The sequence below is a fragment of the Phoenix dactylifera genome, chromosome 3 (assembly GCF_009389715.1).
Source record: "Phoenix dactylifera cultivar Barhee BC4 chromosome 3, palm_55x_up_171113_PBpolish2nd_filt_p, whole genome shotgun sequence".
In the NCBI taxonomy this organism is placed as follows: Eukaryota; Viridiplantae; Streptophyta; class Magnoliopsida; order Arecales; family Arecaceae; genus Phoenix; species Phoenix dactylifera.
In genome coordinates, this window is record NC_052394.1 from 2,407,553 (window position 1) to 2,421,482 (window position 13,930).

General features: G+C 39.1%; 2 protein-coding genes across 4 annotated transcripts; one reads left to right on the forward strand and one right to left on the reverse strand.

The window, feature by feature from the left end:
- Window positions 1-1,082: 1,082 nt before the first annotated feature.
- LOC103711075 (cardiolipin synthase (CMP-forming), mitochondrial-like) lies at window positions 1,083-7,233 on the reverse strand. The gene is made up of 4 exons (XM_039124244.1): window positions 4,483-7,233; window positions 2,161-2,217; window positions 1,983-2,068; window positions 1,083-1,875 (listed from the first exon to the last, which is right to left on the reverse strand). The coding sequence occupies exons 1-4, from the start codon at window positions 4,513-4,515 to the stop codon at window positions 1,755-1,757; spliced, it is 297 nt and encodes a 98-aa protein (XP_038980172.1). The 5' UTR covers window positions 4,516-7,233; the 3' UTR covers window positions 1,083-1,754.
- A 2,672-nt stretch (window positions 7,234-9,905) lies between these two features.
- Window positions 9,906-13,146, forward strand: LOC120110158. 3 transcript variants are annotated; one of them, XM_039124245.1, is made up of 7 exons: window positions 9,906-10,117; window positions 10,325-10,544; window positions 10,786-10,946; window positions 11,155-11,220; window positions 11,790-11,966; window positions 12,222-12,320; window positions 12,864-13,146. In XM_039124245.1, the coding sequence occupies exons 2-7, from the start codon at window positions 10,526-10,528 to the stop codon at window positions 13,125-13,127; spliced, it is 786 nt and encodes a 261-aa protein (XP_038980173.1). In that variant the 5' UTR covers window positions 9,906-10,117; window positions 10,325-10,525; the 3' UTR covers window positions 13,128-13,146. The 3 variants fall into 3 exon arrangements, with proteins under 3 accessions (XP_038980173.1, XP_038980174.1, XP_038980175.1); XM_039124246.1 differs by lacking the exons at window positions 9,906-10,117; window positions 10,325-10,544 and adding an exon at window positions 11,470-11,506; XM_039124247.1 differs by lacking the exons at window positions 9,906-10,117; window positions 10,325-10,544; window positions 10,786-10,946 and adding an exon at window positions 11,470-11,506 and having other exon boundaries at window positions 11,060-11,220.
- The last annotated feature ends 784 nt before the right edge of the window (window positions 13,147-13,930 follow it).

A 13,930-nucleotide genomic window follows, 5' to 3' on the forward strand; every position in this document is an offset into this window, starting at 1 on the left:
ACCATATCGATTTGATACCGATATTTGATATAAACAACGTACCAACAACTATAACATTAAATCGGTACCAAAATGCGGAACCATGATTTATAGGGCTTATATAGTTTGATTAACCCATTCAAATTAAAATAATACAACATGATTCTCCTTGAACAAAAGCAACCACGATCCTTCTCATTCTCTCGTTCCCCTTTCAATCCCCGCCAAATGCCACTCTTTTTACCTCGCAGCCTGGATGGCTGACACGAGCAGTCGATCATGATGAGAGAAATGTGGGATGAGGTGCTGATTTGTTCGCTTGGCTTGCACTCGAAGCGTGGGGCCACCAATCGGAGAGCAACGCAATAATGTTCACTTGTTATACCCTCAGGTTCTCGATAAGACATTTGAAGTCTCATGGTGGTCACCACAGAATGATGGCATCAGTCGAGCGAAGTGATCATGTGACCTGAAACTGTGAGACAAGGAAGAAAGATAGGACAAAGGAGCTTGGAAGTGACAGCAAGAAGTGGCCATTTAAGGCGTGGGTTTTTCCCTTTTGTTCGAAGACCAAGGGCCGACACAGGAAATGCATGTGAACCTAGCCAAATATACTACGCATTCATCAGAATTGTGGCAGGGGAAACGTAATACCAAGCCACCCGTGATTGCGAGTGCTGCATGGTTATTCAGTGCAGTTTTACAAAAGGCTTTTGGCTTTATTTCAGATCAAATGGAAAAGTAGGAAGGCTTTTCTCCTTATTCTCCTCCATGATGCCATCATAATCCTGATTAGTATTAGACACGGGAAATTTTTTTGCCCAACCTGCAGTAGGACTTCATAGTAAACAGAGATCTACCATTAGTCCGACCAGAACATCGATCATGGACTGTAAGCTTACAAACAAGCCGAACAATCCCAAATTGCAAGAATTATACTTACCATACTCACCTCTGTAGGATGTATGTAGCATTATGATTGTGCTCAGTACCTATACTTTGCCTGCTTGCAAAAAAATCAAAAACGAAAAAAAAGGAACAACCATACTTAACAATATTAGCAGATAAAGATACCAACATGGAACGATACACTTCAATTATAATGGTAGAAAAATGCTGCATCGGCGCCTGCTCAGGACCTGTTTGATTCATGTAAGAAACATCCCATGATCAAAATCTTTTGTTTTCCAACGCAACCACAAAATGTTGCTATCTATTGTATCACATAACCCAGCAATGTTTTTGTCCAGTGAAATTTGACAAAACAGCTGTCCTTGTGGCAAGAGGTAAAGTATCCCCTGATTCTGATGAGAAAATTGCTAATGAAACCAACGACATGCGGTATATAATGAATGATGCATTTCAGTTCCAGCCTCTTCATTGTAGTCACAAGGCCGGTCCAATCTTTAGGTGGCTGAGGCGGTCGCCTAAGGCCTCGGCCCAAAGAAGACCCACCGCAGGGACAAAACGGAAAGAAAAAAGGCCTCCATGTGAGTTCGCCTTAGGCCGGTCCACTGCAGAGAAGGCCTCAAAGATAAAACGGCCTTAGGCCCCCAAATATATTGAGCTGCTCCTGATTGTAGAAAGATCGTATCATGTCCACCAACCAATTACCTTGCTTGGATCAATAAGAAAAGGTCCCCATTTGGCCTGGAGAAAGCTGCCAAATTAGGGGGGCCCTGGCCAATAAGTTGATGCCACAAGGATATCCTTAATGTTTGTGAATGTAGTCTCGCAGCATTTAAGGCTTGTACCCATCTTGAAGTATTGCATAACTACTCAAGCAAAACTCTCCATATCTTCCTCATGTAGACAGCAAATGACCATATGGCAAGCCCAGCAGATACGTAAAGCAAAACTACACCAGAAGCAACTAGAACACCCAGCCCTGTCAGACTGTACAGTTACTAAAATTATGTTCAGTGAAGTATTCCGACATTAAAACTAGAAAAGGAAAAAGATCTTAAAATATAGATAATGATTTGCAGGAATAGGGCGACAACCTGGAGTCTCTGGTGGCAAGGAGGATGGTGAGTGCAGTCATTTGTGTTGTTGTTTTCCATTTCCCGCGATTGTTTACTGCTACAGCCTGCCATTAGGCAAAACAGGTCAATACCAAAAGTTCACAAATGATGGATTGATGTGTTAAAATGGACAGGCAGTTGAAGTGAGAGAAGCAACCTTGAGAACTCTACTATTCTGAGATGCAGCCCACTCTCTAACAGTGGACATTTTTATCTACAGAAAAGGATGGTAAATGCTTGAGTTAGTGCAAAATAATACTTTGCTAATGTGAAGATAACATACAAAATCCTTTCTCTCAACATCATAAGCACATAACAATCCAGCATTGCTTTGTATTTTTCATATAAAACCTTCATACAAGTTAAAGTTCTGATCATTTGATTTGGCATTAATCTTTAATATAAAATGGCAAGCCTACCAAAAGAATCCAACTTCCGGCTTTATGTTCCAAAAAAAGAGGAAAATATCTTATAACCCTTCCAAAATATCAGCCTGAACTTCCTCTCCGACTAGTCATCTCCAGTTTAGCTATGACCTAAATATAGTTAACAAGCTCCTTGTAATCCTGGGCATGGTAGTAATCTAAATTCTATAATCCAAAAGGAGAATAAAACAGTTCATCCCTACATTTTATATATGTTAAGTTTACTATAATCAGCATAAAAGATAAAATGATCAAATTCTTTTTGCTACCAAGCATTTGATGACATCAGCAATAACTTTATCACTAGTTAGATGCTCAGCAACAGACAGGATGTCCAAGTGATTAAACTTTGTTTACTGTCTCAGTCTCCATGTATGCACATGCATGTGATTTCTATACAATTATCTCAGCCCACAAAAGGGTTTAGTAATCAGCACAGACCTTGGAAAACTGACCAAAGCCCATAGAGGCTATGAAGGGAGCGAAGAAATTCAGTTGCTGCTCACAGTCTGTATGAGGTAGAAGCTATGACCACACATAAATGCATGAACAAGTGGAGGTAATTTGTCTACTTCTTTGTGAAATTATCATGAAGAATTTAAGTGTGACTAACTATTAGAAGCTATGGCAGTAGAGGGAGATTTGGGTAGGAAGATAAGAGGTAAGACCATAAGCCCAAATGAAATAATATATTGAGCAGAAGAATTGTGAAGGTATTGGTTCAATGTGGTCATCTCATCTCCTCAATGAAATCCTAGATATCACCATAGTATTATACAAACAGAAGAATGTAACAACCGTAACAGTCTGTAAGTGGAGAAAATATGCAGGTTATCACACAGATGAGAATTAAAACTAGAAATAGACTATGAAGCTCTGGAATTTTAAAAGGTGAAGAAAGGTTAAAGCTGACACCAAAGTTTTTTTCCTGCTCAGGCAGTTGTTGAAATCATCTAGAGCCAAAAAGAGGAGACTGCGCAGATCTTTCACTGATATACAGTAGGCAGGAGGCACAATACCACATAGTTTTATGGTGCATATTGGGGAGAAATATTCATCGACTGTGCGTACAAAAATGTTATAAGCATAAGTTAGAGTAATGTCAGGTACTCAATAAAATCCTATTTAGTTTTCGAAGAGCAAGCTGCCTGTCTGGCTTCAGCGAGAACTCTAACAACAACATTATTGCTTTTTGAAGCAAAAATTTCATTGAACTGAAACAAGGATATTTAGCTTCATTCCACTCGTCGAGTATATATATGATAGAATTCATGATTTGTTGCTGTTATTCCTCTTTTTGATGATGATATTGTCATGGGATCAGAAAGTAGTTCTATATTACATGATTGGCTCATCTGTACTCAATCCAATAAAAAAAACATTTACCTTGGCAGGGCTCCATTCAACAGATGCGCAGAAAGATCCATTTTCAAAAAGCAGTACTTTGCTAAAAGAGGCTATTTTCCCCACAAAACTTGTACTACAATTCCACAATTTTGCACGCATACCGGGTGGGGTGTCAAGTGGGATGATACAAATAAACTTAATGAGTGTAGGCCTATGAACATCTTATTATAGATTTTCTTTTTGGTGCAAACTATAAGAAAAACAAATTAGCAAAAATCTAATACACTCTTTTATGGAACTTTTAGAACCCATATTTGTTATGATAAGTGTTGGTTGAGTTGAACTTATATTCAAAATTTACTGCTTAACATTCCCAACTGTATAATTGCATTTCTTTCAACGAATGTTCTTAAGCCATCAGATTCCATAAGTCAGCTACAATTAGGTAGGAAAACATACCTATAAAGTCATTAACAGTAAGCATTTTAAAACCAGAAATCCATATCAATCCCACTTCAAATAACAATATGGTGTCATTTGAATATCACGTATCCATATCAATCCCACTATGAATAACAACATGGTGAATTTGGCAGAATAGCATGGACTATTTACAGATAGTACAACATCAAGGTGAAGAAATGAAGTTACCAATGAACCTGGAATTCAGAAAAGTACAAGAAATGAACTTATAAATTGATGATCACCTCTCTACAAATAATGGCAATTGAAGGTACCATGAGAAGCCAAGGTACGACTCGAAATGCAGCAACTTTCAAAGGTCTGGTACATAATAATAGTATAATACTAGTGTAGAAGCAACTATAAGCTGCACTCAACGAGCAAAAAAAAGAGGAATCCTAAACTGTCACTGAAAAAATAAAATAAAAAAAAAAGAAATATAATATCATCTGCCTAATTGACCTGTAAAATGCAAACCACAAAGATTCAATTATGATAGTAGAAGCAAAAGAAGGCACAGAAGAAAAGGTAAAACCTTATCAGCTACGTGATCCAAAAATGCACCAAAAGTCGTTCCTAACCACATCAGATGAACAGAAAATTGTTATGGAAGCCAAAGCATAAAGCAGATAAACTGGGCTAACAACCTATACGTGGGATCCTTCAAGTGATACAGGAAACAAATCTTTCGAGCAATATAACCATCTAGCCAGTCTGTGACAGCTGCAGCAATAAATATGCTTGTTGTAGCAGTTGTTGCCCACCAACCATTCATGTAGAAGGCTAGTGAGAGAAAACGAAGACATTAATCTCTTCAAATGCAATACCTGCATACACTGGAAAGAAAATCTCCCAGGCATCATAGCAGTAGAAAGAAGGGTACATGCATACATACAACAGATACTTATAAAAACAGAACTACACATTCTGGAATGTATACCTGGTCCATGACCAATAAAGTATACTCCTAGAATCAACATGTCAGGTTCCATTTCACCCCTCCATAAATGGACTACAACCAATAAGCCTGACCTTTGAGGATCACATGTCAAAGTTTCAACCAGATTTTACATGTGCAGACTTTAAATGCCATGGAACTGTGCAACCATCCAAACTGGACAAGGATGGGAAAAAAAACTACATGGTGATAAGGATTGGAGGATTCAAACTCAACTATAGTCAGAGTCAGCTTTGAGACCAGATTTCAGTCTTGATTTTCAGCATTTGCAGATCGAGGATCCTAGTTATATATCTCTTGATTCTCTTCTTATTTAAAGATGCAAACATAAGCTCCCATAAGCCAATTTTTTTCCTTTCTCATCCAAGCCAAAATTTCTAATCTCATGCTTCATATGAACCCTTGTCGCAAGCATTACTATGAATGGTTGTATTGTGTTGGTTACATTATCTACACAGAGGTTGAGATGGAGAAACTTGTGAAATAAAATGGTTGTGCCTAAATTCTAGCTAAGCTAATAGTATGGATGGCTGTATTGTATTGGTTACATTATCTAAACAGAGGTTGAGATGCAGAAACTTGTGAAATAAAATGGTTGTGCCTAAATTCTAGCTAAGATAATATCTTCAAATCCCAGGACTAGATCTCTTTTTCACTCTGGTGTGCAATGACCAATTGCAATGAAAACCCATCTTTCCCCTCTCCCCTAAAGAAAGGATCAATGATCATTAGAAACTTCTTTTTAAAATTCCAAAGCCAACAACCATGCTTGAAGGAGGCGATTTCTAATATATTAGTCTTACGTTAAGAAAAATCCTACCTTTTTATGAAAGAAAGCATATCTGAATCACGTATTAAGTTTACAAATAAATAAATTAGTATTGCCTCCTTGTTTTAATGTTCAGAGTTTGCAGAATGAAAAAAAGAATACCGGGGGAGAGAAACATGAATCATAGCCTAAACCAAGACCCCTATAAGAAAATCAGAAACCAAGCATTGCCAGCCAGCTTAAGTTAAATGCAATGAATTCTGCAAGAGAAAAAAAAAAGACATCATGACACGTCAAAATCCCATCTTTTTTTGTGAATCCGGACCAATAAGACATGAAAAACAATGCACATCAAGGTCCAATCTTTTGTTGTGAACAACAACCATACGACCAAACATCGAAAAAAAACGTGAATAGATGTAGAGAGATTAAACGAAAGAAGAGAGAGAGAGAGAGAGAGTAGACGTACTGCTTACGAGAAGAGGAACGGAAGCAACCCGACCAATTGTGAGAACGGTGGGCAGCGTCAGCAATCTAGGCGAACCTTGCTGCTCTTCCTACCTATAACCCCCGTTAATCCCCACCTCTCCTCCACCATTCTAGTACTGATAAACGGGACCTATCACGTAGCCTTGGGTCGCCTTGCCCTCACCGCCGCTTCCTCGGTCCGGACCATCAGCCGCCCACTTTCTCACGCCCAGCGAGCCCTCCCCGGAGGCGAGCGGCCCGCGCCCGGATCCGGACCTCATCCACCACCAGCCACCCTCCCTCGCAGACCGCGAAGCCACGCCCTTCGCTCCTCTCCCCGTTAGGGCGACGAAGACGCTCCTCCTCGTGATGCTCGACCTCTTGTTTGGGCGCGCGAATCCGTGGGGGCGGGTGACCGGGGGCGTGGGCCTCTTCTGCTGCTGCTTTCGACAAATAAAGGAGGGAGGGTGATGGCGAAAGGTAGGGAAGGGGGGCGACGGCCTTTAAGGAGTCTCGCGGCAGGGAGTGATGGATGCATGGATTTGGAAAGGAGGGGTTCGGATTTGGATTTCATTCGAGGCTGGTGTCTATATCTGGGGATATGAGTAGGGTTAGAATGGTGATCCTTTGCCTCGCTTGGGCTTTCTTGCATCTACGCCGGCGGGAGAGAAGGGGTGGAGGTTCCGTTCTGGAGAAGCGAGAAGAAGTTGAGACGAGACGCGGACGGGGCTGTATCTTTCGCGCGACAGAAGGATTCGCATTCATTCCTTAGCTCGAATCCACCGTTGGATCACCCGCTGGCCGCGTTGAGAACTAAACGCAAGCGGACGAATGATGGCGATTGGAATTGGAATGCTTTGAGAGCTGTGCGGTGAGTGATCCGACTGTGGATTGGCGCCAAGAGAGGTGAATCCTTCGAATTATACTCTACACTGCCGCACTATAGCAATGCAACAAGATGCATCCTTGGTGATTGATGAATAAAATTAATAAAAATAAATAATTATGATTGATAATGTATATGACCACATGATGCATGCTGCAAAAAAAAAAAAAATAGATGGCTCACATTTACTTTAAATTTATTTATTATTTTACCAGTGCTTATGGAGAACGGGACTAGGTCCGTGTTATTAGTATTTTTTTCTTTTGGCTTTGGTGGGTTCTTTATACAATACGTGTACCAATATACTCAATAAAATTAGAAAACAAAAACTCACAGAGTATCCAAGGCAACTCCCCCTCTCCTGCCCATAAAGTCAAAGGGTGGTTCTCTATAAATATGCTTAGCCTGAAAAGCCCCACCACTCCTTGTCATTATTCAGATGTTCCAAAGCAAAGGGTGGTTCGAGCTCACATCCCTCGGACCTCCTATATCCAACTGATCACCGTGGTCGAGTCACCCTATAGGATAACTGAGCTGGCCTGTAGCACTCACCGCGCATGTCGAAGACCCGCCCTGGTAGCTCTCAACTCTGTCTCAGGGATCGAAGTGTCAAATAACTGGCAGCCGCCCGCTGCCACCACCCTGGAGTATGAATCTCGTATGACAAAATCCGCACCTTTCCTCATGCCTCTGTCTAAAACAGATCTGTCGAAGTTGACCTTGAGGAAACTCGAAAGTGGGGGCTCTTAGGTGAAGAATACCATATGAGAAGCTGCCTGAGCAGAATGGGAACCCTAGATATCCCGAGCTGTCAAATGTCCATAAGAAGAAAAAGTGTGACTGATCTCCGCCGCCTGCACTCGGGCGTACTTCGCTGCAAATCTCAGTGACATCTTGTGCTCACCAAAAGTAAAAATGTTATTAGTACTTGATCAATCGATGATGAATCTTACGGTAGTGTTTACTAAAGATGAAATTTAGTTGAGATAGGGTTTTATAGCATACTTGCATCATGATAAATTATGCACCCCTTATAATGTTTTTTGCCAAGAGATCCCCCCATGACTTCATTTTTATGATTAGCCAAAGTATTTTTTGTTATTTGTTAGACAACAATGGTATTGTTTAATATGAAACATACAAAATTACATGATTTGATTGGTGCAATGGTGATGAAGATAGACATATCATATTATTTAGTCGGCTCGTGCTGCTTTTGTAGCCTTAAAATATGCAGATCTTAATATTAAGAACACTACTATTCCAATGATTCAATGGTGCAATGGTGATGTCGGACATAATAATCATAATATAATAAATTTATTATCAATATTGTTGAGAACACTACTGTTTCAATGACTTAGATGATTTTTAAAATATATTTTTCTAATAAAATATCTTCAAAAGGATAATTGTTTTATCCTTTTGAAATTTTTTGTAACCCTTTTTTTATTTTTATTGTAACACAATTGGTATAATCTATAATTTTTTGTTTAATGGCCACTACCAGAAAACACGCGTATAGTGACGGGAAATTAGTGACGGCCCATTATCAGTCACTATTTGTGACGGATTAGTGACAGACAGAAATTTGGTCACCGTGGCGTGAACTTAGTGACAGATTAGTGACCGACCGGTCACAAAATACGCGGGTAGGGTGGGCGCCAAAACTTAGTGACCACCGTAGTGACGGGATATCTGTCACAAAACTGGTAACTGAAATTGCAACGAGACAGTGACAAATTCATCCGTCACAAAAATCGTAACCCAAATGTTTATAAATTTTTAAAAAATTATTTTTGATAGTGACGGATTATTGACAGAAATTTTCGTCACCAAATTTAATTTCTAATTCTAAAAATATTAAAAATAATATTTTTGAGTAATTATAAATAAAAAAAGAAAAAAGATAAAAGGAGGAAATCTAAAATGAACTAAGAGTGCCGCGCTTAACCCCCCAACCCAAATCCAACAAATCCCTAACCGGAAGGCTGTCCACGGCAGGGATGACCGTCCGGATTTCCTAACCCCTTCTCCTCCTCCCTATGCCGACGAGAGCTACCTGATCTTCTTCGAGTCTCCTCGAATACGGATTCTCGCTTCGAGAGCTCACGTCCGAGGCCAATCGCGGGATTTCGTTCTGGAGCCCCAGTTTAGATTCCGATGGTTCTTTCCGGTTGCTCTCGATGCGAGCATTCTAAAGGCTGGTCATACATTTGGGGTTTTTCAATCTTTTGTTTAACCAATTGCAAAAATCAGACATTTTCTAGATTCCAAATGGATTTTGAGCATCGGCGAGATGGCACTGTTTTTACTTCTTTGATTGTCAGATGACCTCATTCTATGATTTTTGAGTCTTTCCCATTTGGTAGTCCCCTGTCACAACTCCAACAAATTTGATCTGACACCTATTCACCCACTATATGCAACTATATGTCTTTAGGTTGTGTATGTCTTGTAACAACATATGATTATGAATCTTGTAACTGCATACAACAATATATTTTTTGATTTGTCTGTCTATGCTCATTGGTATCAACACAATGACTACCACATTTGTCTCTGTGTACTGTAAATGTCATCAGCCCGCTGTTGCTCGTAAGCTATTCGATGAAATGCTTGAGAGGAATGAGATTGGAACCATGAATTCTAGTGCTGGATCCACTAATGATGCACAATATGTAGTGCTATCGAATATTTATGCTGCTTCAGAAAAATGGGAAGAAGCAGAGAGGATAAGGAGGAGAATGGTGGAAAATGGAATACAAAAAATGTGTGGTTGCAGTTCGATCATGAAAGGTAAAAATTCTTTCATCATTTCAAAAAAAAAAAAAAAAAAAGGCTCCTCCTTAGTGAGTTTGCCTTAGGCCCCCAAATGCATTGGGCCGCCCCTGCTTAGAATCAGTGGACTTGTTCCTTATACCATTTGATGTAGAAATTTTAATTTGGTAATTTATTAAGTATTTTTTGTCTATAAAGTTAAGTTTTTTTGTTTTGCTTTGAAAGGTGCATTGTGAGACCGTTACTGATGGGAGTGCCAGTGACACTCTGGAGCCATGGAAATTTAAGGTTTCATATGACAAGTTGGTCATTGCATCCGGAGCAGAGGCCTCGACCTTTGGTATACGTGGTGTAAGAGAGCATGCGGTCTTTCTCCGTGAGGTTCACCATGCCCAAGAGATTCGGAGGAAGCTCCTTCTCAATCTGATGCTGTCTGATGTGCCCGGTATGCCATTTCAGAAGATAGGAAACATCATGGATGTTATTGCATTAATTAGTACCTTGTGTAAATTTGTTTTCTTATAATGATTTCAGCCTGCTATGATATTTGTTTTTTGCAAATAATGTTATGTAGTTCAAGCACTGCCAAATCCTGCATTTGTGCATTCTTTGAACAGCAAATATTAGAGTATACAGTGATTTGGTGTAATGCATTTAATACTTGATTTTTTTTTTGGCAAATATAGGCATATCAGAAGAAGAAAAGAGGAGACTGTTGCACTGTGTTGTTATTGGAGGTGGTCCAACCGGTGTTGAGTTCAGTGGTGAAATTAGTGATTTCATCATTGGAGATGTTCATCAACGTTACTCCCATGTTAAAGACTATATCTGTGTGACCCTAATTGAGGTTTTCCTGTCATACCTCTCCAGCATGATTTTATGAACTTGAATTATTTTTTCCTCTATATCTCTTTTTTATTCCTCTAATGGAGTGTTTTATGCTATAGCTCATAAAACATCGCGTAATTTAGTTACTTGAGAAATTTATTTCTAGTCAATCTTGTCAAGAACATATGTGGATAAAAATCATCTGAACTCTTTCTTTTTTGTGTTAGGCAAATGAAATTTTATCATCTTTCGATGTTCGACTCAGAACATATGCTACAAAACAACTCACTAAGGTCAGTGATTCTAAGCAAGGGATTGTGCAATCTCTTCTTTTGTTGATTTTCAATTGCTGTTTGTTAAATTGCTTGATTGCTCTCTGCATTTCCATTTCCCTTAGTCCTGAATTTACTTCAGAAACTTTTTATATGAAGAGCATCATTTTCTTTTATGCTGATATTGTTTTCAATGTTCATTGCTTTTGTATTGACCTTGTACTATCCCTTGTTAAATTGCTATTCGATTCTTTCTCCTTGAGAATTCAGTTCAACCTCAACGGCTCCTGAAGAACAGCAAGCAAAGGTAAACATACTCATTTTAACCAACTAAATGCTTCTATTTATGCCTCTTAAGTTTTATGCATGACATCTTCATTCCGAATTTTGGTTATCACTTGAAGCATCTTATAGTGTTCACTTGAAAAGCATCTTATAGTTTTCACTTGAAGAGCATCTTAAGCTCCTTCCTTTTTCTGAGAAAGCATGTTAAGATCTTTATGGAATATTATGTCTCACAACATTGTTAAGGGGTTCCTGTTGTATCATGCTTATCATATATAGGTAATGTTGATGCCTTTTCCAAGCAGATAAATGAAGTTCGAAGGATGAATGGTCCATTGTCGGAAGCACTGCCAGACTTCTATTCAGATGCTTCAATATCAAGGTACCTCCGGTCAAGAAACTGGAATGCAGAAAAGGCAAGTAAAATGCTGAAAGAGACTGTGAAATGGAGATTGAAATACAAGCCAGAAGCCATTCGCTGGGTATGGGTAGTTCTTTATGTTCTTGAAAAACTGTAGTTTAACACAAGTTGGTCACTGACCAATCAAATTATTTCTGCATCAAATTTTTATATCTCCAAAGCCCTTATTTTGAAAGAAAGTGCAGATAAGTTGCTATTTATCAACTGCATAGAATTTTTAGAGTCCACTCATTCTTGATATTTTGGTAAAGCCTACATGATTACAAGTTTGTTTGTAGCTTTCTGTTTCCTGATGTAATTTCTTGTTGACTACCAGGAAGATGTTGCCCATGAAGCTGCTACCGGAAAGATTTACCGGGCTGATTACTCTGACAAATATGGAAGATCTGTTCTTGTTATGAGGCCTGGATTTCAGGTGGGAGGGAAATATAAGAGAAAATTGTGAATATTTAATAGATTTCTTCATCATCTGACTCTCAGGTTTCTGCATGACATGAAAGCCATATTGTGACTTTTTGCTTTTAATTTTGTATACGTGGTGGTTTTCTCCTTGAAAAAAGAATGAATGAAAAAACAAAGCTGTGTGGGCCACGGTCATTAGCGTTTCATCGTTCGAGTGTTACTTTAAAATTGTACCAGTAGGTTGTGGTGATAATTTTCAAAAACAAAAGTTCTGAACTGGTGGACCAAAATTTTTCCTGTGTCTTTCATTTTTGGGATTATAGGTCTTGCTCGCATGTTATGTTTCAACAAGAAGGAACATGTCAGAGATAACGACCTTTTATATATTACTGTCTTAGGGATTGGGAACCATTTAGTGAGATTATCAGGCTTGTAATTGTTGTTTTGTTTTGTTTTGTTTTTCCAGTTCCAGTTTTGTAATTTCAACCTACTTATAATAATTCAAAAGGTTTCACTGTTTTTGTCTTCCCATCTTCTTTTTTTTCTGGTGCTGCAGAAGGAAGGGAAGCTCTCGTCAACTGAGTCTGCAGTGAGGAAGGCAGAGGATGTGGTGAGCAGCATGCTGGCCAAGGGTTTTGTCCTGAGCAAGGATGCCCTCAAGAGAGCCAGGTCCTTTGACGAACGGCACCATTTTATGTCCGGCGCCTCAGCTATGGCTTTAGTCCCCTGGAGGATCTCACTGGAATTATTGGGCAATCATCATCCTCTTCTACCTCTACAAGTCAAGCTCCAGAGCTGTACTCGCGTGAAGACCTTCTAGGTATTTTTGAGCACTAAAAGAAAAAATGGCAAGAGGAGGTTCTTCAAAAGATGAGAGAAGAGATTGGCTTTGGACCATGGCATGCAGAACGGGGGGTAATGGTGATTCTGGTTCTGCTGATCATGCTTCATTATAATTGCTTTTGCCTTAGATGATAGGTCTTTGCATTTCTAGGAGGAATGAAATCTCTGTTATGACATACTTTTTGTACTTTGATTTTGATGGATTTAGGACATGTTGATGCCTATTTTGAATGACATGTTAAAAAACTTTTGCGTAATGTTGAATGCCTTTGCTATTAATGATATTGTTATTATTATTATGAGCCAATCAATGTACCAAATGTACCAGGTTATTGGAATGTGATCAGTGACTAAATTTGGTTACTGAATTGTTTACCAAGTATTGTGACGAGCAGCCATAAATTTAGTGACAGAGTTTTGGTTACTAAAAAATGATTATGCTCAGTGAGTTGTGACAAATTAGTGACGGTAATCTTGTTACTAGATCAGTGACGGAATTAATAACAAATTTAGTGACAAAATTTGTGACCATGTCTGTGACGACTAAATTTGTCACTGAAGGTTGTGACAGATCAGTGACCAAATTTGTGACCAAATTCTGTGACAAAATCAGTGACCAAGTTACCTTCGTCACTAACTCAATGACTGGTTAGTGACGGGAAATACATAATTTCTTAAATATTTAATTTTTGGATTTGTAATGGTTTAGTGACGGTGATTCTGTCACGGAGTTTAGTGACGGGAATCGCCGCCGTCACTGAGAATTTAGTGACGCGTGTT

Bases quoted from the DNA above. Each gene is read 5' to 3' on its own strand.
- LOC103711075 (XM_039124244.1), bottom strand. From the start codon at position 4,515: ATGGTACCTTCAATTGCCATTATTTGTAGAGAG. The intron at 2,069-2,160 runs GTTGCTTCTCTC...GCCTAATGGCAG, and splicing joins AGAATAGTAGAGTTCTCAAG to GCTGTAGCAGTAAACAATCG. The intron at 1,876-1,982 runs GTTGTCGCCCTA...GTAACTGTACAG, and splicing joins CTTGCCACCAGAGACTCCAG to TCTGACAGGGCTGGGTGTTC.
- LOC120110158 (XM_039124245.1), top strand. The intron at 11,221-11,789 runs GTCAGTGATTCT...TTTTCCAAGCAG, and splicing joins CTACAAAACAACTCACTAAG to ATAAATGAAGTTCGAAGGAT. The intron at 11,967-12,221 runs GTATGGGTAGTT...GTTGACTACCAG, and splicing joins AGCCAGAAGCCATTCGCTGG to GAAGATGTTGCCCATGAAGC.